This window comes from Lactuca sativa, chromosome 9 (genome assembly GCF_002870075.4).
Source record: "Lactuca sativa cultivar Salinas chromosome 9, Lsat_Salinas_v11, whole genome shotgun sequence".
NCBI lineage: Eukaryota > Viridiplantae > Streptophyta > Magnoliopsida > Asterales > Asteraceae > Lactuca > Lactuca sativa.
In genome coordinates this window covers 44,822,872-44,845,810 of record NC_056631.2, presented here as the reverse complement: position 1 = coordinate 44,845,810, position 22,939 = coordinate 44,822,872, and the positions used below count along the sequence as shown (strand labels likewise).

At 36.1% G+C, this 22,939-nt stretch overlaps 1 protein-coding gene across 1 annotated transcript; it reads left to right on the top strand.

Annotated features, from left to right (window-relative positions):
* Positions 1 to 4,114: 4,114 nt before the first annotated feature.
* LOC111898200 (probable WRKY transcription factor 70) lies at positions 4,115 to 6,040 on the top strand. The gene is made up of 3 exons (XM_023894126.3): positions 4,115 to 4,578; positions 4,753 to 4,857; positions 5,419 to 6,040. Exons 1-3 carry the CDS (start codon positions 4,226 to 4,228, stop codon positions 5,876 to 5,878), a joined length of 918 nt encoding a protein of 305 aa, XP_023749894.1. The 5' UTR covers positions 4,115 to 4,225; the 3' UTR covers positions 5,879 to 6,040.
* The last annotated feature ends 16,899 nt before the right edge of the window (positions 6,041 to 22,939 follow it).

Genomic DNA, 22,939 nt, shown 5'->3' with positions numbered 1-22,939 from the left:
GGGTTGCATGTTCCCATAAATTGTTTTATATGAATTCAACTATGCGGATCTTTATGTTGTGACCTAGAAAACCCATCAATTCTTTGTACAAACCGCCCTTTCTCTTTGAAAAATATTTGGGTTCCATAAAGAACGGATCCTAGTAGAATGACCCATCATAGTACTACACGCAAATTCAAACCTAGAGTTAACCCACATAAAATTAATTTTAAACAACTCAACCTATGTTATTCTCATTTCTTGTAGTCCCAAAAAACTCTTTGTATTATTAACACACAATTCTTTCACCTATCCTCTCTTCTTATTCGACCGAACCCCACAATCATTAAGGAACATGCAATTCATGATATATGTATCACACCCATATTGATTAGTCTCTGCTTTAGATCCACTTTAGCATTCTCCACATCTTAACCTAAAAATTTACCCAATTCAATGAAATTAGACAACTCAGCCTCACTCTCGACTTCCTTATTGATTTACCCCATCCCTATTAAAATCAATCAACCTAACCTCATCGCCCATCCCTACCGGTACCAAGTTGAGTTGCGTCGACACCTTTTTGCCGGCCAACAACCACAGGAACAGCCACATACTACATATCTTGCACTGGTTGTTGTACATAACCTTTTTGGCAGCCTCTCAACCCCTCCCCTTCAACATGGCTACCATGAACCTTAATATGATGCACTGATTGAATAAAATTTGCCCCTTTTCACCTCTTTTGAGTAGTATTTTTCGCTAGACACCACTTTTACCAGCCCTTCTTGGTATCCCTCATTACCCTTATCCGATTCGTAATCATCATAGAGCAACTTATCATAAAGCTCATCCATAAGTTCTCTTCTTATTTGCCCATGTAACCAATCGTCACTCTAACATCCCAAAAACCACAACCAAAATTTTCATTTTTAAGTTAAAAAAAAACATTTTTTCTAGAAAGAACAAGTCAAGAAAATCATAAGTATCGAAATAGAATCATCCAAAAATTAGAGTATCATAAAGTGCGGAATCATGAAAGCAGCCGATGAGAGTGTACACTCAAACCTTCGTCTTTCAACAATCATCCAAAGTACCTGAAACACATTTAAATCCACAACTGTAAGCATGAAGTTTAGGGAGTTCCCCAAAATATCACATACAACACATCATAAATAAACAAATATATGTTATTAGCAACCCTGGGGCCTATTAGCAATCCCAATGCGCTAAAAGCATGTCTTGTTGGTCATCACCAACCCTTGGGATTATCAGCCACCACAATGGGCTAACAACACGCCCTAGAGCTAACAGTAGCTCGGTAAGACATAAAAACAAGCAGCAAATAAGACACAACTAGTCAGCATGCACACACTATGGCATAAGTAATACAAAAAGAAGACTCACGTTGCAGTTAGTAGCTAAACATAACAGCTCTCACATAGTGAAGACCGATACTACAAGATACCTAAATAACGATATAGAAATACACTCTCATCTATACCCTAAAACCCTCAGATTGACTTAAATTCTAAAAGGTTAAAGTCAGCCTCAGCTGACCCCACGTTGTGCCCAAACTTTGGTCACGTTATGGTAGAATAAGGAAAAAACTGGCACGATATCCCCAGTCACCACGTCGTGGAGAGCAAGCTGCCATGTTGTGAAAACTGGGCTCTCACAACTTAATAGATTAAGCTCTTATTCCATCAAGGCACCCATCCATACTTTCTAGAAGGCTTTCTTACTTCTACTATACCATAAAAATCATTGCTTTTTAGACATGCATGTCCAATGTAAGTCTAGAACTCAAACTAGGTCAAAAAGGAAAGAATGAAGACAAAATTTCATGCATGGAGTCCAATACACCATCAAACTTCAGATCTCGAACTTATGTCTACTAAGGGACCTCAAGGATCCATAAAGTTTCTAACTTTATGGTATCCATGCACTCAACTTAACCCAACTATCGAGAAAAGTGGGTAGAAACCTAGATCTAACATGATACAAAGAGAAAGGTAGGTTCTTGAGGTCTTTCAAAAGTACAACAATGGCACAAGATGATGAGGGGGATACTTGCTTACAGGAACAATGCACCAATGACACGTTCTTCTACTTCAAATCACTAAAACATCACCAAAAGCGTCACAAATCAACAATGGAGGCTAGGGCTTTCCTTAAGGGTGAAGAGAGGCGATGGAGGCTAAAGGTGTGCAAACCCTAGCCCTCACTTCCCTTAAATAGGGGCACAAAAACCTGACTTAGGGTTAATCACTCAGGCAGCCACCATGTCGTAAACATAAGCTTGTCACGTCGTGTCGCACAACATGTTTTTTACTGCCATGGACACGTCATGACGTATCCTTCACCTTGTCGTGGCCATCACAAGGTTCACATTTTTAAATCTTAATTGCCTAAAACATAAATGAACATTTACCTAAAATAGGTGTTACAATCATCTACATCAGGTTCCCATGGAACCATTTCCTTGGCATAAACCTGATATTCTTTTCCTTCTACTACCATAGAAATCGTCTCTTGAATATTATCCATCACTTACGTTTAACTGTACACTTTATCCACTAACATGCAATTAGACTAATCATCGTCGAGAAAACACACCACACTTGAACACAACGGTATTCCACGAACACAAAGGAAGCCGATGAAGGTCCAAATACAATGGTATATGCGACAACACAAAATCTTTACCAATTGCTTTGAATTTACCAAACGTATTTGGAATTCTATCATTAGCAGTGAAATTTTTGCACGGTTTCACTAATTCACACACCACCCCCACCCATATATCTCTTATGTATCGAATTTAATTATGGAAAAACCATATTCACAACATAAAATATAGAAGATTTGGAATGGAACTCGCATCTCTTACCTCAACAAGTATAGTAGATTGAACATCAATCATCCAAGTTAATTCTCGATCAGCGATCAGCATTTTCTTCTGAGGTACCTCCGGCATCGGCTTGCTCGTTCCATCACCTGACATAACTTTGGCATACAACTTCCCAGGATCACTACCATTCTCTTTTGTTCTAATTTTACTCTGATGATTAGGCTTTTGAGTCTCCTTGTGCAACACCATTACATCCTCCTTCTTCTTAAATCTTGCAACAAATGCAAAAAACATGATATCCGAACCATAATTCACACAACTTTCTATCCATCATTTGATGATCCTGAACCTTGATTAAAAAAAAAAAAAAACAAACAAACAAACAAACCTAAATCTTCTTCCCATTTTTTATCGATTTTTTGAAATATAGGCATCCACAACGTCACCGTCTTTGCACATTGATTCCACAATTCATGCGTTTGTAGATCATTTGGTAAATTGATCAAAAAATAACATTGATATTCTATTCACTATGTCAAGATTGAAACCCCCTCTTCCAGTTTGGTACTGTCCTTCATCCCTCCCCAGGCCACAAATTTTGATTCTTCCGATCACCATTCCTCCACCCCACTACCCGCCATCCATACTCATCTTCATACATCATCTTCAAAACACACACATTTGCAACTACGAAATGTACAATTCCACCCAACAACACTTCCCCCACCCCTGAATCAACAATAATGGAACCACCGTCACAATCACTCGAAAAATGGAAATCCATGTAGGCGGAGACGTCAAAATTTTGTTTTTGTGTTCTAAATTAAATCCATTATTGATTTCAAATAATCTTGAAACATATATGGTTTTAACTCTACTGATATTTTTGGTAATTAAAATTTTAGAGGCCGGACTTTACCAGGCCAAAATATTTGGGGACTATTTTCTTAAAGTTAAAAAAGTTCTGGTTATGAAGGTTCCAAATATTGTATTCTTATGAATAATTCTAAATTTATTTATATGTTAAATAACAAAAAAATGTTTTAACAACAACAATGGTAATATCGTCATTTGCCTTCTAGTCAATATTCTACACACGCTTTTATACATGCAATACGTCACCACACGCTGCTAAGCAATCGTCATATGGATAGATATTTTTCCCCACTCTCACATCAGCGCTTGATCGATATCATTCTCTCTCGACGTGCGTGACCATAGTCGAGCGTCAGGCGCGAGGAAGTGAGACTTAAGAACCTTCGGGACACTTGCTTTTTCTACATTTTATTCTAAATTATCATTTTTTTTTCTATCAATAATTTCCTCATATAACTAGGAGAGTTGTGGTGTGTGTACTTGCTGTACTTAACATCTCACTCCACCAATTGTTGTATGGAATCCCCAACTTGGCCGGAGAGTTCTCAAAGCAACCGGATAAAAGCAATTCAAGAACTCACCAACGGTCAAGAATGGACAAATAAGCTTCAGGAGGCCCTTTGGTGCCCGGAGAATTTCGAGTCTGACCCAACATCAATCGATGGTGTATTGCTTCAAATCTTGGAGATGTTCGAGAAGACCATCTCAATCATGGGTTCTAGCAGTATCAATAACGCGACTCTTGATCATCTTCTCACCAGTGATTTGCATTCTTCTGCCAGTTTGGGTAAACCAAAATCGGAAAATATTAACGAGAGTCCAAATTCAGTAATACCGGTGAAAATTAAAAAGAGATGTGTTAAAAGAAGGTATAATATTACAATTATTTTAGACTGATCATATCCTTGTTTACCAAGCTAGAAAATAAACTGCAAAATGATTCCTCACCATAAGATTAGATTGTATGTGAATTATTTTAGGGTTTGATACATACATATATCGATATCAAGTTGCTAATACGTTATTTCCTTATGCAAATGCAGAAAAAGCTCATGGACATCTACAAAAGTAACTTCCGATCTGATTGATGATGGGCATGCTTGGAGAAAATATGGCCAAAAAGAAATTCTTAATGCGAACCACCAGAGGTCTTTTTTTATATTAAAGTCCAGTATTTATTACTATTTTATGTATCCACAAACGCATAGATAAAGCATTTTTCAAAAGTACATGTAATCATTAGATTGACGACAAACAGATCTAGCTCATCACTAATTACAATATCTCCCGATTAATTTGTTCAACACTCATAAATATGTTACTTTGTTTCTTAAAAATCATGGAATTGCATAAAGAATACACATATTCATGAATAAACTGAATCTTAAACCCAAAACAATTTAGTAGTTAGCCTCTACATGTAAGGCTTACATTAAATTCAACCACTTAATTAATTGTTAATGATTACTTAAACTAAGTGTACATTGCTCAATGAAAATTTAGTTTAAGCAAATGATATTTTGTTTCTCGGAGATAACTCATATATAAGATAAACCAATCAACCATGAAGATACACTAACTGGTCTTGGACCTAATTAAATATATCACTGGATCTCTATAACCTTTAAGGGCAATCAATTAATTTGTATATATTAGAAGAAGAACTTTTTCCTAATTTTCCTCACTTATAGTTTTCTATATATATGCAGGAGTTATTATAGGTGTACTTACAAGTCCGACCAAGGGTGCCTAGCTACAAAACAAGTTCAAATGATCGAAGATAAGCCACCAAAGTATAGGATAACCTACTTCGGGAATCATACTTGCAATAATCTACAAAGAGCTCCTCCGATCATATTGGATTCTCCAGATCCTAGAGATGAGTCGATTATCCTTAATTTTGAAACAAAGGAACTCATAAAGAAGAAACACCTTCACCCTAATTTCCTATCCATTAAACAAGAGCTTAAGGATGGTTTTCCTTCTCTAAGCAGCCTGGGAGGCAACCCGTCTTCATCTTGTAATAACGATCCACCATGGGGTCCATTTACACATGTTCCACAAGATCCAACAGAATCAGTATCTTTGATGTCATCATGGTTGGATCATGAGGAGATGGTATCACCACGGGCTTATTCTGGGTTGGATCGTGGGGACATCATATCCTGATGAGCATATTCATCTATGGCTGATACTAATGGTTATCAAGTGAAACCATATGCTTGGAAAGAATGATTTCAATAATACTTTCTTCTGAATTATGCTTTGGCTAGAGTTTCTATTTCAAGATGTATTCGAGATTCAGCAATATAAACTTTCTTTATCAACTAATTAAAGTTTTAAATATGAAATCAAGACAAATTTACTTTGATGTATGAGCTATGAGACGCATTATATATGTCAAGTGGTGTTAATGCTTAGACTAGTGTAATGTGTACAAAAAGCATACATACATACATACATACAAACCAAACATATACAATATTTTCATAGCTTGAAATTTTCATAAACTTGGGGGGGGATTATCATTATTACCTTACGGTTAGTTAAGTTAAGAAAATATTGAAGTGCTTAGTTTGTCCAAGCTATTATGATATTTGGTGATCAAGGCACGTGACAATAGATCTTATTTACATAACCAGTACTATAAATAGAACATTTAGCTTTAGTACCTCCTCATTACAGCATTATAATAAGTCATTTGAGAGAGGTTGTCCTTGCAGTTCAAGATTGGTTCTATGATTTCTTCTTCATTTTGTAGCAATTCAATAGTTTTTATGTGATTGGGCATTTGCAAATTTAAAATAGAATATATATTTTGGTTGCCAAAATAATATAATCTATGAGTTTTGAGTATGGCCGATCCTGAGAATTTAAATGTCCGGGACGAGAAGGAAAAAAAAAGACCATTGGGCCTTAACGTGTAACAATTTAAATTATATAAACTAAAATATTTTTAAAACGACGATAAACTTTATAACAATAAACATAATATGTTTTAACATATGATTTCAAAGAAAAAATATCAAAGAATCTGGTTTTTAAGTTTGTATTTAATTTTATTTAAAATGGTTATTGTGCAAATTTCATTCAACATTATTCATACACAGCCATAGAAACCCTACCCCAATTGACAAATAGACTCGTGATCATGACAACAATTCAACAAATGCTCAATGACCTTTCTCTTATGACTTATATGATAATATAAAGTGTCAAAACGACATGATAATAATAAATAGGTATAACTTTACAAGTACTTACTTATTGCATAAGAAATTTATATAAGACCTAAAGTGAATTAACTTCATAATGTTTTTTATATAAAATGAAGTATAAGATTCAAAATATGTAAATACATTTTAATATTTAAGCAACTTCTAACTCTTATACCTTATTTTTTATTTATATTGTGTGAAGCTTTTTATCTTGTCTATAAATTACTATCCAAAATTAACTCATTTTTATATAAAACAACAAAAATTGACAACTATATCTCAAACATCCATAATATTAAATTCAAACAATCAAACAATACAACTAACATAACAAGGACTGATAATGACATATAGCTTAAATATAAGGATTAGTTATGCAAAATTTTCTTCTAACTACTAATGTTGCTCCAATTTTGGTAGTAAGGTGAAAAGAGACGTCATGAGTCAACCAAAATTCACCAAAAGTCTGAAAAATGGATTAATTTCTTTAGATGAAGCATCTCGTCTCCCTACAAAATAAACAGAAAACAGCTACAAAATACTTTTTTCTCTTTCTCATATGTTTTGATTCTTTTCAAAAACAAAAAAATCTATCTACAATCAAGCAAACTAAGGTGGAAGATGTAAATTGGAGGTTGGTAGTGAAATTGGAAAGTTGAAACATAATGATTTTTGAGTTAGAGATATGAAGGAAAAGGAGATTTGCAGCAAATCCAAGAATTATTGTTGTTGTTAGCTGAACAACCTAGATTTAATTCACATTTTCTTGAAGATATGTATTTGTAGGGTTTTTATGCCATAAAAAGTTAATAAGCTTCGTTTGTGATCTACAATTATGCACTAGTCCTTCTCTTGTTAGGCTGATGTATATAATATATTAATAAAAAAATGGGCTCGTAAGAAAAAGTAGGCCCTATGCAATTGTCCTATTTGCCCATGCTCTAATCTGGCCCTAGTTTTTAGCAACAACGAGTTATTATGTAGATTAAGTATGTTTTCTATGACGATAAGGTATTCTTAAGCATGCACGGGTTGATGTGACGATGGTATTAAGCGAAAAGATTTTTTATGGATAAACAATCATGTGTTATACATTGTAGTTGTTGACGTTGTAGGAAATGGACTCTCAAAACTCACACTAAAATAAACTTACAGTGGAGAAAATGAATAGCCAAAAGAATGTATTCTAAAGTTGCAGGAATTGTCATTCCACATTAAAGTAAAAACAAAAGAGGCTTATTTATAACTTTACGTACACTAGTCACGTGTGAACATGCAAAAGGGATAAAATAGTACTAGACTCACATAAAACTAAGGAGTGACTTCTTCTATATACTACCTAAGACTCGGTAACAACTTTTACCAAGCTTTTGTTATTAAAAAAACATGCATAATCAGATAATAGGCTCACATGACCCATGGACCAAAATGGACTTAACCCATCAAGATTACCCATCATTCACCCCCATAATCTTGATGATGTTTGTTCATCACAATAAATTCGGTTCTTCCTCTTCTATTAAATTGGCTTCGTTCTCTTTGTCTTTCCATTTGGTACATTCATTTGCAAAGTGTCCAAATGCTCCACAATCATAGCATTTAAGCCCACTCTTATCACCTTGAACCGAGCCTCTTCCACATCATCTTTCATCTCTACCGAATCCTCTTCCCCGACCTTTTCCTCATCCATATTGCCTATCATCATTCTCTCCATTGGTTAATAAAAGTTGTCCTTGTTCTTCATCTCTTTCATCATGACTTTTGAGTCTTTCTTCATACTCTTTGAGTCTTCCCACTGCTTCTTCAAAAGACATGGTTTCAATATCTGAGTATTGCTCGATGGAAGGAATGATTGGTAAATATTTCTTTGGAGCTGAGTTAAGAAGCTTTCTCACCACCACTTCTTCTTGAAGGCTTGAATCGAGACTTTTAAAATTTGCCATTATGCCACTAATATTTCCTGAAAAATCATTAATAGTCTCGTTTTCCTTCATATTTAGCATCACCAACTCACTCCTAAGAGTCTGAAAACATGCCTTTTAGACTCGATCGACACCTAAGTATCAAACTCGAATCGCTTCCCACACATCCTACTAATATCAGGTTATTCTGTATGCAACTATCAGGTTACACATATATGATTATTTTGTTTGCTAGTATCAGGTTACGCATATATGATTTGTGTGTGGGTGGGGCCCGATGATTTAACAATATGCTACTATCTTTGTAATTTTCGCATGTGTTTGAATGTTATATGATTACATGCTTATATGTTTAGTGGGTGGGGCCGATTATGTGAGTGTGGGTGCAGCTCGTATCTCATTATTATCCGAGTGTGGGCAGGGCCCGTTATTCGAGTGTGGGTGGGGCCCGTATCTCATTAGGTGGGGCCCGTATCTCATTTGGGTGAGGCCTGTATAGCACTAAGCTTTGTGCTTATAGTTTTTGATTTATGGTTTCAAGTACTTCTGGTTCGAAAGGGAAGGGCTCGGCTTGATCGCAGCGCATACACTCGTGTTTTCCGCAATTCATGATTTGGGAATGTACCATGATAGTTGTTTTATGTGAAATACTTCCAAATGATTGAATAATGATTAAATGAGTGTTTTGATTATATTAAAAATAAAATTTTTAGCCTGTGATTTGTGGGACGTTACACTCAGACCGAAAGGCCCCGATATAACCATCCAAGAGCTCCAAAATCCCTTCCTTGGCTAAACCACACACCACTAGGGTCCATTCCAAAATATCGCGAGTAATCTCCGATGAGATGAACTCTCGCATCTACGCATCGATCGGCTCAGTACCTGCTCCTGAGCCAGAAGCAGAACCAGAACCCCTCTACTGAGTGCTCAAAACCATACCGAAATAACATGCAAAAGATCCAAATATACCCAAGAATCCTCATCCCACAAGCTTCCTAGATTCTCCAAGACTCTACCCGATTCGAGTATGGATCATGTTCTTTCAGTAGTATGGGCCCAATAATACCTTCCACACGTATCCATACTTTTCTTAAGAATCCTCCCAAATCCTCTAAGTTGCCTTCTGAAATTCCATACACAAACACTTGCGAGCGCAACAAAACCCACCGAAGCAACCCTAGGATTTCGTAGGTTCCCGACCTCATGCTACCATCAGTTGCTGAATAAATCCTCATAATGACAATCACACAAGTCATTAATACAATCACATGAAACAAAGATTAGATAATCCTTCGAGTAACAGACTCATCCTTACAACGGTTGGACTCGGAAAAGACCTGCACAATAGGGTCAAATCCATCACTTTGAGATTATTCAACCCTTGTCACATGTGACTTGACATATTCACTTAGTAGCTAACTCCCATCAACTAAGAGTTCCACAAAGCACAAAGCAAGCAGCATTCGAGCAGAGGAGCCGACTGGCACCAAAACACAACAAAATAAGATAGATCCTCATACGAAACTCTCATCTCTAAATCTCAGCATCTCGGATGCACCTTCGCCCTGCCCTCACTCTCTCAAGAGTAGCTAAACGTTCCTCACGTTGACCTACTATGAACCGTACCCACTCTAAGGAAACCATAGCCTCCTCATCCAATAACGTAACTAGCCGGTTGACTCCACATAACTCACCCTACCACAAATTGTCATGTGACCCTCCATTGGTGCTAGATGACTATCGCATGAATACAATCACATGCCCCACAATTTAAACAATATTAGGCTAATAAATTCAATCCCATAACGGTTAGACTGAGAAAAGAGTTGTGCAGCAGGACCAAACCCCTTATCCTAAGATCATTTAAACCATGTAGCATGTGAGTTAGTGTATTCACTTAATATCCAGTTCACACATGAAAGAGTCATACAACAATCAATCAGGGATTCTATAAGAGATAAGGCATCATATATCAGGCAATTCTATCATACAGTTCCTGAAGATCCCTATCCTAATACTAACATGTTGTTCTAATATATCAAAGCATAATCTCAAAATAATTGTGTGGTAATTTGGGGTCTAGTTACTAGCTCCGGTTGATCGTACACATCGCATCCTCCTTGATTATTTTGAAAATTATTTGTAAATCGTTTGAAAACATCTTTTTCCTTAATTTGAGATTGATTCACACGAATGTTCCTCCAATTCACTCAAACCAAGGCTCTGATACTAACTTGTAACCCAAAAATTTCAACAATTTTAAACTTTTCATAATGACCCTTTTACTAATATAAATGTTTACAAAATTAGTGTTTCCAAAACTTTATTTAAAAATCAGTGCCTCCCAAGATCAGTGACATAAAATCAGGATGTGTACGGTCACACTTTCGCCTTGCCACGATTCTCTGAAGTACTTGAAACCATAAACCAAATATGTAAGCACAAAGCTCAGTGATTTCCCCCAAAGTACCAACACACAAACAGATAAAATATACAAATAACATGTTCAACTACTCATGCCTGGCCTAATCAACCTAGGGTTGGAATACCAGGTATGTCTATGATGAGCCCAATCATCCACGTGATGGAATATCCTCGTATCATATGTGGTTTAGTCCAATCAACCCTCGGGTTGGAATACCAAACATGTCAGGTCCAATCAACCATTGGGTTGAAATACCCCAAGCCTATTGACCGACGCAAAAAGCAGTCTAGTCTCACCATCTCCTACAATCATATCGGGTCCAATCAACCATCGGGTTGGAATACCAAAGGCCCATTCAATCATCAGGTTGGAATGCCAATATACAACTGGTCCAGTAATCATCGGGATGGAATACCCTCGGGCCCAATCATCCATCGGGTTGGAATGCCCCCGGTCTATTGGCTCACACACATATTAGTAAATCCTCAACCATCAATCAACATATAACCAATCAACATAAAATCAGACAGATCTACAGATCACTAAACATAGCATTATCCTATATACCAGTATACCTGTCTAACAGATCACTACAAAACAATAGCATGCATAACAGGATATCGAATGCAAAGGGTCAGCCTTGGTGCGTTCGACCCATAAGTACAATGAGGAAAACTCACCTCGCACTGCCAAATCACACAGATGATCCCTGACTGCTGGCTGACAGATCCCTGATTTGGCAGCATCAAAACAATACCCAATCAACATTTGGGTTTCAATCCATAACAATAAATCCATACTCGGGAGGACCATTTTACCCCTAACCCAGCTTGATCCAAGAATAAGGCCCAAACTTCCAATCTGAAGGCCCAAAAGCCAGATAATCAACCAAGACCTAAATATGGCCTAATTTTCCAAATTGGGCCCAAACCACTTACATCGGCCTTATACTAAAGCCCAACCAATTTTCCTAGTCCAAAACACTTGTACTTAGACAACCCATTAAGAACTCAAACACTCAGGCCAAAAAGATAGCCCAAATACAAAATCTCACCTGACTGAGTACACAGGGTGTACTCAGATGTACGCTAAGTGTACACGCTATGTGGTTTGTACTTGCGCGTATAGACTTGTATGCCCAGCTTACTCATCCATTAAGCAAAAATCTTCTATAAGCTCTTAATGCTTAAGTCTAGAATTCCAAACCATAGATCTGAGTCCAAACAAGCGTCTAGAACCGTAAAGTCACTGACTTGGTGACTTTGCATGCCCTAAAGAACCCAACTTCAAAATATAGCATTATACTTCCACCAAATGGACAAAATCTCATACATGGGGAATTCCAAACCCTAAAAGAGACAACTACATGAATCTAGAACCTCAAAAACACCAAGAGTGGCAACTCATAGCTCCTGGAGTGGTACCAGACCATTAGATGTCATTCTTGGGGCCAAAAAGGAACCAAAACTCATAGAAAATCGATGTAAGCCAACAATGAACAAGTTCAAAGCTTTTTACCTCCAACAAGCTAGAAATGAAGTAGAGAATCAGGATCCATAAGCTCTTCCTTGATCCACAAATTTGCACCAAACTCCATCTTCTTGAAAATGACCCAAAACACCAAGATGCACATAATTACTTCTGAAACACCACCATGGAGGCTAAGGAACGATTTCTAGGGTTTTGGGGACTTGGAGGATGGTAGAGAGGCTAGCCCAAAAGACTTAATATGCTTTAATAGGGTACACCATCAAATTTTAGGGTTTTCATTTACCCTCGTACGCTCAACATACGAGGTCTCGCACCCCCATCCAACCCTCACAATACGCTAAGCGTACACCACATTACACCCATCGTAATTCCCTTCGCATCAGTATGTCCCGCGTACTCCCTAGGTACGCCCCGCATACTTGTGTTTCCCTTTAAACCCTAACATATTCTAAAGGCCACAACTTCTTCGTTATAAATCTGATTCCGACGATCCATATATCCATGAAAAGGTAACGAGAAGCTCTACACATTAATCAACTCATACTTGCCTTACAATTTCCCAAACAAACATCCAATTTCCATAAAAGCCTGAGTTTAAATATTACCAAAATACCCTTTTGCTAAAAAACACAAACCGAATACCCAGATCTGTTGGGTTTTGAGCAATCTAACACTTCCTAAGTGTGCATGCAACCCTAATAAACCTTGGATCTATGTTTGTCTAAATACATGCAAAATAATAATTTTCCAAGGTTCATAACCTATCTAACATGGCATGGGGTACTTTTAAACATAAAAGAATTAGATGAGATTACATACCTTTTGATGATGAGTTTGAATCCTAAGGAGTTTGAGGGCCAAGCACCAATAGTGTGAATGCCTCAAATGGAATCACAAATCACCACAAACTCTTGGAAAGCTTTGAGAGAGTGTATACACACTCATAAAATCGGCCACACACCAAGTCTCACACAACTAGTGCCACTAGTGGCTATTTCATGCAACATAAGCATGCTTATATAGTGTACATAATTAGGGTGAAACCCTAATAACCCATGACCTTTCCTTTTCCAAGGATCCATGGGTTAAAAGCTCCATAGATCATCCATGGACTTCCATATAAGTCTAGCCCATTAACAAATGAGTGTTAGCCCACACTATATAAAACCAATAGCCCACAATCTAATTAGTCTTCCTTTTAATCTCTAAATTAATTCATAATTAATTTAAGACTAAGACTAATTAAATAACATGACTTCATATTAATATATTATAACTTATAATATATTAATAATCATATGTGTATAACTCTCATAAAATTATCCATAAATAGTTTGGATGAAATGCAACCCAAATGGACCATGCCGGGTCGGGTCAAGTATCTACCAAATAAGTTATGGACTTAGACACCTTATCCAACAGACTCCCACTTGGATAAGTCTAATAACTATATTTGCCTATGTTACTTCAGGAACCAACCAGCAATCGTAGCTCTCGAAAACTCCGTTGAAATATGAAGCGCCATTTTAGATAAGTGATCATATAATCCTCTGTTCTCATGATATCAGCCGGACAAATACATGGAACAATGTCGTACTTATTGTCTAGCAGTTTGTTTCCCGATTTTCGATTTGTTTGACAAAGAACTTAATCGAACACATCAATTTAGTTCTGATCGGCCCGTACATAGGTCACAACAAAATCATCGAGGGGCCCAAATATCGCTTCTATTTCTAAAAGGAACAGATAAACTTCGACTCATATGCTTGTTCTACTACTTGTTGAATTGTACACAAAGGCACGTTTTATAACATCAAGTTACTGATGCGTTTACCTGCAATCAATGCACAACCAACTTATAGGAAACAACTCATCTCTCTAGGTTTAAAGATTTATATGATATTACCGTCTCACGATCACTCGAGATAAATTCCATGAAGTGATACAAGTGAGCGTGGGTTTATTCCAATACTCATAACTTATGAGCACTCATGAATGTTGTAGCAACCATTGCTATGTCTAAGCCCATTTAGCCATCTACAAACTCGATTCGTGACAGTCTTGATTCATACCTACTTCCAACATATGAACGACTGTGGAGTGTTTAAATAACTTAGTCATTCGGAAAGAATAACCTAGCTATTATGGAAGTCAAAACATGCAAAGTGAAACACAATAATAATCGAATCCAATATGGTCTCAGAACCCTTTTGAATATAAATAGAACCACCTGTTATTTATCACCATATTGATTACACATTATTCATTGTATAATGTTTCAAACAATCAACTTAAGACTTGAATAAAAACAACAGTCGTCCCATACTCCTAGCATGTACACTTTGTTTTTCTAAACAACAGTTATGCCATACTCCAAGTATGCACACTATGTTTGTCTATGAGCCTTACACTGTGATGTAGATCAATTGAACATGATTCCAATGATACTCATTTCACAATCCCAAATCCTTATTGTAAATGTGAGAATCCCCGATTCCTATCATTTACCAAAAAATATGTTAGATTTTAAACTTTTATGCAATGTTCCTCTTGTAATGATTATGCACAAAGTCACTAAAACCTTGTCACCAGTCATTACAGAGTATTCCAAAGAAGGTCAACTTCTATGGAACGGAAGTCTCATATTCAAAGTACATTGCTTTGAACATCCTTCTTGCATTAAAGTTTTCTAATCTTACACAGATTGAATCACTTCCACCTATGGAGACATTTCCATAGTCCCATTTTGACTATCACTTCTGAACAAGAGTTACTTCTTTTCAGAACATGTCAATACGGTCCTTTCCGACAACTTACATCATACTTCCAACTTTCCCTGAGCAACAAATCTTTGGCGAACCTCAGATTGTCCTCGACAATTGCTTAATCACTTTAGTCATATCCACTTCTAGATTTTTCCCTTCTCAATGCCTTAAGCACTTGGAAAATTTAGAAAAGATGAATATTATAGCACATGCAATCGATCCTATATCTGAAGCCTATGGGACACGATTCATGATGTTTGACATAAAGACATGATACTAGACAAGTCTTTTGCTACAATATTTTTATTTGTCATGTTTTCAAAATTTAACTATGAAGAGGGATGCCGTAATCATAATCAAATTTTGAAAACGCAATATATATATATATATATATATATATATATATATATATATATATATATATATATATATATATATATATATATATAGAATTTCTTCAAGTTGAACCATTCCAACATAAAATTCATATATATATTCTTGACTAAAGATGATTAAAATCTCAATCTAAGCTTTAGAATTGAAATGAAGTATAATTTCCTCTCCCTTAATTATAGCAAAACAACTTTTCAACCCCTGCAACTTCACGAATTGAAACTTTGTTTTTATATAATTAACATTGCTAGCTTGCAATAATAGTAATCACAATTATCATGTTCCCACTAACATGATGATTATTAGCATAACACTTATGCTCCCACTAGCTCTGACATATTTCCAGAAATCTGCTGGACTTCTGAAATTTAGATTCATACACCCTTTCTTAGATAGCTCACATGTGTGTCTAAACAATTTTCAGAACTATGAAAAGGGATACCGTAATCATAGTCTCAATTGCTTAGGCATTTGCCATTTCTCACAAGTCCATGTTAGTGTGTCGGTTAACCACACACGCTCCACTAACGACTTTTGAAAATGCAAATAACACAATTGCTATCTACTTAAAATCTACTTAGTGAAAGCGTTTCCTCACCATCATTTTCATGAATCGGAGAGAAACCTTATGACACTTAGATTTTATAGTGTATGAGTTCCTATCCATGTGAATTTGTCAAAACCATAATCACAAGATAAGGTTAGTGACAAATTCAGCCTTACATGGATTAAACTTGTTCAGTCTTAGTTTCTTGTCACCTTGGCAGCACAAGGCCCACCAATGCTTCCAAGTTGAACTCTGATAACTCACATGCAAATTCAACTTATTTGAAGTAGGTACAGAAATAAGAATTATGTCAACACGATAGGTTGCAAACCTTAAGTCGTGTGCTAGTGATAAATTACAGGTTTTACTCTTGATTAAATCTTGAAACTCTTTCAGGGTCTTTAAGGCTCCCACTGTCCCCTTGACATATAAGTTTCCCCAGTCAAGAACCATTCCTTGACAAAACAAATATTCAAGGGACAGTGTGGATTCTTATCAAGACTAACACTTCACACAATTGGTCTTAATTGGTCTTTGTCTCATCCAAGACATCACAACTTACCAATCTCAAATTTACAAGAGTAGAAAACATTTTACTCTTACATTTGACTAGTGTTAATAAATCTTCCTTTATGTCACTCAAAGTTACAATCTTGGAGTATGACTCTAAGAATTGTTTTGGAACGAAGTCTGACTCATCTTCTTGATTTTAACCAATCCAACAATTCATGACCTCTCTTCTTAGCCATAACAATGCACTAAGACATCCTTAGAGTATGAATTTGTGATATGGTTTCATAATCATTAAGATGATCATGAAATATGATACTAAAGTACTCTCCCATCCTTTCAGATTTGAGAAACTTTTAGCTTTCTGCCTAATTTGATTCTTCTCATTTGTTTTGTCATGCATTGTAACCTTTCCAATGTTACAGAATTATACTTAACCTCATAAGTATAATCATATTTACTAATCTTTAGTAAATCATGACAAATCAATCTTTGTGGTGGACCTTGACCAGCGCACACCCAGTGTACCTAATTCCTTAGTCCTTCAATTGACTCACATATACATGTGATCAAAGAATTAGTCTTAATTTTTCAAAGATGAAAATTCTCATTCATCATACAATACAACTTGTATGATTCCAAGTTTCTGTCCAATTGAAACTTGGGTGATGAAAAACTTTCTTCATTCGGTAAATTCAGACACTACCACAAATGAAGGAATCAAATCCACTTTCCAATATTGCTATTACTGGAAACATATAAGCAACAATTTTCCACAGATGCCATTGTAAGGATATTTTTAAAATAAATAAAATTAAAACCCTTTTTTTCTTTTATTTTAAAACTTTGCGGAAAAACTTATCCTTAAAATCCACATGAAAACCTTGTTGTTATCTATTCATAAGCAATATATTATAACTCTTAAGCAACAGCTCAAAATTCTGAATACCGAACCATGCGATCGAAACCCATTTTCGCAATCAGAATCAGCATATACTTACTTTAAGCTTCCTATCTTTTCTTTGATTCTTAAAAACATCAACATGTGACCCATTCACATTATGTAATAAGAATCTCCAAATAGAAACTTAATAGAGTTAGTTAGTGGACTTTACCCGAAGTAGAGTCAAACTTTTTGACTTGATCAATCTTATGATCTTTCAGGTAAATATGGCAGCTTCGCAATCGGTGTCCCTCCCTTTGGCAATAAAACATATAGACGCTTTGGTAATGGCACATGATACTATCTCAGACTTAGCCTTTCTCTTTTCCATTTGGTCAACCGAGTTGACTATGGCCGATCCCTTTCCATTGGGAAGAGAAATGCTTTTCTAGATATTCAATGCTACTATTGTCAATGTCCATTTAAGACTTGGGAAGTTGTTCTTTTAATCAAATTTGCTTTACTGGTGTTCCAAATCATTGTTGATTCCACTACACCAAGCAAATAGATAACATCATTAAGGGTCATGTCATAGTCTGTCTCATAGTAGTCCCAAAGAGACTCACTATGTTACTAAGAAAGTGATTGAACATCCAACTTTCACGAGACTTTGACACCCAACTCTCCCGGCTTGTCAATATGTGACTTTATCTCCAAGATGTGAACACACATAGACTATGCTTGCCAATAGGGATTGAGTGACTTTAAACTTTTCAAGAACTTGTGGGTGAGGGAGAATAATTGGAGGAGGTGGAGGAAGTGAAGCATGATGTTGAGGGACACCATCTTCAAGAGATTTGGGAAGATCATAGTTGTCTGAACCAGACATCTATAATGGGAGAAAATCAAGTTAGTTGATTCAAAGTCCTTAATATAACACCCAATATGAAATATTAAGGCTAGGACCTAACACAATATTTTATAATTTGGAAGAGGGATGCCGTAATCCAAGCTATAAAATATTTGAAGGTAGGCGAATGACGATTCACCAATTTCCACCATGAAAAACGAAATAATTTATTAGGTTTTAATTGGATTTGAAATTCCTAGATCTTTTGAGATTCATTGAACTTTTCAATGGCATGTTTCAATCTTGAGTGTGCCCTATCAAATTTTGTGACTGGGATGCCGAGGATCACAAAACAAGGTGTGAATAACCATACCAATTCACTTGGTACCCTTAATATTATCACCCAATAAATATGCCGGTTAACCACACACGCTCCATTGATCTATGACAAACATTAAGTCACCCTTCGTGATCCTTACTAGTCCAAGTTAGTGTGTCGGTTAACCACACACGCTCCACCAACGACTTGGTAAGGTACAAAGTGTGAATTCCATGGGCTAGCACCAAATTCACATTTTTCCTAAAGTAACTAAGATTGGGAATTAAATAAAACATTTAGTTACTTTATAATAATCATTATACTTTTAATGAGAATTTAAAGTCATTGTCCTACCCGTTCGGCTAACGACCCTCCACCAGTCAAGCAAGCGGTGGGTGAGAGTGGACACCCATTAAGTCGCCATTTTATAGGCAACAACCTTATACCCACCTTATAGACCGGCTTCGTGAATGAGGCCTACTAACGGTAAAACGACTTGTTCTTATACATATATATATAATAATTAACCATTAATGTTATAAATAGTATAAGGGTAGAATTTTAACTTTTAAAACTTCTAGGGTGTGGAATTAAAGTTTGTGTGAGACTTTACAAATTCCAAAACTTGAGGGCAAGTTTTGAACAATTCATAAACTTTTGGATATTCATAACTTATGAGTTTTAATTAAGTGTTTTAAAGCTTTTAATGAAGAGTCTCTTGGAAATCCATAACTTGAGGACAAGTTATGGAGTCCATAAAACATTTATGGGAAAAACTCTTCAAGAAAATGTAACCTACAACTTCTTAAAAAACATTTAAAAGAAAACCTCTTGGAATTCCATTAAAACACATTAAGATCAAGAATTAACTAACAAACAATTTGCAAATAATTCCTATGATCTAACAAAACTCATATGAACATGAACATCCACATCAACAATTTTAAGAATCATATGAACACATATAAAATTGAAATTTTGATTATAACTTTGAAATTGATCCACCATCATCATTACCACATCAAAAACAGGTTTTATGAGTCCAAAACACTTTAAGGTAATGATTCTAGACCAATTCCAGCACCAAAACTCGAAGATATGGGGGTCCAACTCGTCGAGTGCATGAACCAACTCGCCGAGTTGGATGAGTTTTGCCTTGGACTCGTCGAGTCCCTTCATGGACTCGGCGAGTCAGCTGTGTAGACAGCATAAAATTTTCGATTTTCAGCAATTTACATCAAGTATTCAAACAAACAAGCCTAGGCTCTGATACCACTGTTGGGTTTTGAGCAATCTAACACTTCCTAAGTGTGCATGCAACCCTAATAAACCTTGGATCTATGTTTGTCTAAATACATGCAAAATAATAATTTTCCAAGGTTCATAACCTATCTAACATGGCATGGGGTACTTTTAAACATAAAAGAATTAGATGAGATTACATACCTTTTGATGATGAGTTTGAATCCTAAGGAGTTTGAGGGCCAAGCACCAATAGTGTGAATGCCTCAAATGGAATCACAAATCACCACAAACTCTTGGAAAGCTTTGAGAGAGTGTATACACACTCATAAAATCGGCCACACACCAAGTCTCACACAACTAGTGCCACTAGTGGCTATTTCATGCAACATAAGCATGCTTATATAGTGTACATAATTAGGGTGAAACCCTAATAACCCATGACCTTTCCTTTTCCAAGGATCCATGGGTTAAAAGCTCCATGGATCATCCATGGACTTCCATATAAGCCTAGCCCATTAACAAATGAGTGTTAGCCCACACTATATAAAACCAATAGCCCACAATCTAATTAGTCTTCCTTTTAATCTCTAAATTAATTCATAATTAATTTAAGACTAAGACTAATTAAATAACATGACTTCATATTAATATATTATAACTTATAATATATTAATAATCATATGTGTATAACTCTCATAAAATTATCCATAAATAGTTTGGATGAAATGCAACCCAAATGGACCATGTCGGGTCGGGTCAAGTATCTACCAAATAAGTTATGGACTTAGACACCTTATCCAACAAGATCATCCAAATTACATCATCCACCTCCAAATGAGTCCAAATCTCAATTCGTTAATGGTCCTTAGGCTGCTAATCCCACTCCTTGATCACCACCCCGCAGTGGGAAATGATTCAAAACAAGGCGTTACACAAATTTCGAAATTCAAGGGATAGGCTAGGGTTTCGAGAAACCCTAACCCTAGTCGAAATTTTAAGCCTTTTAGGGTTTAATTTCTGTAAACCCTAATCTGATCAAATTCAAAAATTGTAGAAAATTCAGTTGAAAACAAACCAAAATGCTCTGATACCACTAATGTGTTTTAGGCATAACAAAATAAACTTAAAACTCTTAAGTGTGCATGCAACCTAAAACAAGATATATGTTTTTTCTCTTGAACTTATAACTAAGAACATCAAAAGAAACTCTGAGAACCCAAGTATATTTTTGAAATGTGTAAAGTAAAGTTTTAGGGTTACATACCTTTTAGTTGATATATTAAACAACTAGAACTCTTCTTTGTTGATCTCTTGGAAGCAAGTACCACAACTGTCGTGCCTCTAATGGAATCACACCCAAACTAGCAAGAGAGAGATTATGGAGAGAGGAGAGCGGAGAGCAAATTTTAGCTATCTCTCTAAGAGTATGAGTGGCTGAAATATGAAGGGCTAGGTTCCTTTATTTAGTGGTACAAGGAAGCCTTAGATAACCCTAATCAGAATATAGTAATAATATTTCAAATTGGTAATTATCCAGATCCATATTTATCCATATGGGATAATCTAGAAGCACTAGATTATCCCCATGAAACCGTCCACCCTCCTGGTGGAAGGTTCTGGATCCTTTAGTTCAACTATTGAATAATTGCACTTTTAATTAATTCCATTAATCTCAAATTTAATTCCAATTAATTTCTGACTAATTATTAATTAAGTAATAGTTTTTCTAATTAATATATTATTCTCATAATATGTTTATAAACTATTTATTTCAATTTATTATTCATATAATTAAATAACCTCTCTCTCTCTCTCTAATAGTCATCTAGTCCAATTGCTAGTGAAACATCCCAAAATTCGATTCAAAAAATTCACTTTTAATTATATAACTTAGAAAATCATTTAACAAAACATAGTCGAGAATATAACAATCCATAACACCATAGTAATCATGTCTCCTAAAAAATGTATCATCAAGTAGTAGTAAAATCAGAGTACAATCTCATGAATCACAAAATGCGGAAAACTAATGTGTGTGTGATGCATCGCTACCGCGTCGGCTCCTTCCCCTTCGCTGAGGAGTTACCTGAAACAAAACTAAAAACTGTAAGTACAAAACTTAGTGAGTTCCCCCATCCTACCACATACTATACAAATCACATATTGCCAGGAATATTTAGGTGCCCGACCTACCCTGTCAGGCATATCTGGGTGCCCGACCTACCCTGCTGAGCATACTGGGGTGCTCAACCTACCCTACTGCAAGGCATATATGGGTGCCCGACCTACCTTCCGGTGTGTCTCAACTGGTTACGGGGACTATTTCACCCCTTACCACTACCACATAATAACATAACATACTGTCTAGCATAGTTGGGTACTGAACTACGCTTTTGGCCCTATCGACCGGTAATCGGGGACTACTCCCCCTACTACCACTATCATATAACAGCATATCATGCTAGCACATAAAACATAACATATAATAGCAAACCTAGATAATTATCACAAAGACAATCATCTATCAAGCAACTCCTAATGATGGGTCAGCATTATAGCCTTAGACCCATTTCTACTAGAAGGTAACTCACCTCGATGTCGTGTAGTATCTGCACCGTTCTTGGCACGGGAATCAACTCGTCTCTACTCCTCAATCCCT

Bases quoted from the DNA above. Each gene is read 5' to 3' on its own strand.
- LOC111898200 (XM_023894126.3), top strand. From the start codon at position 4,226: ATGGAATCCCCAACTTGGCCGGAGAGTTCTCAAAGCAACCGGATAAAA. The intron at 4,579-4,752 runs GTATAATATTAC...ATGCAAATGCAG, and splicing joins AAGAGATGTGTTAAAAGAAG to AAAAAGCTCATGGACATCTA. The intron at 4,858-5,418 runs GTCTTTTTTTAT...ATATATATGCAG, and splicing joins CTTAATGCGAACCACCAGAG to GAGTTATTATAGGTGTACTT.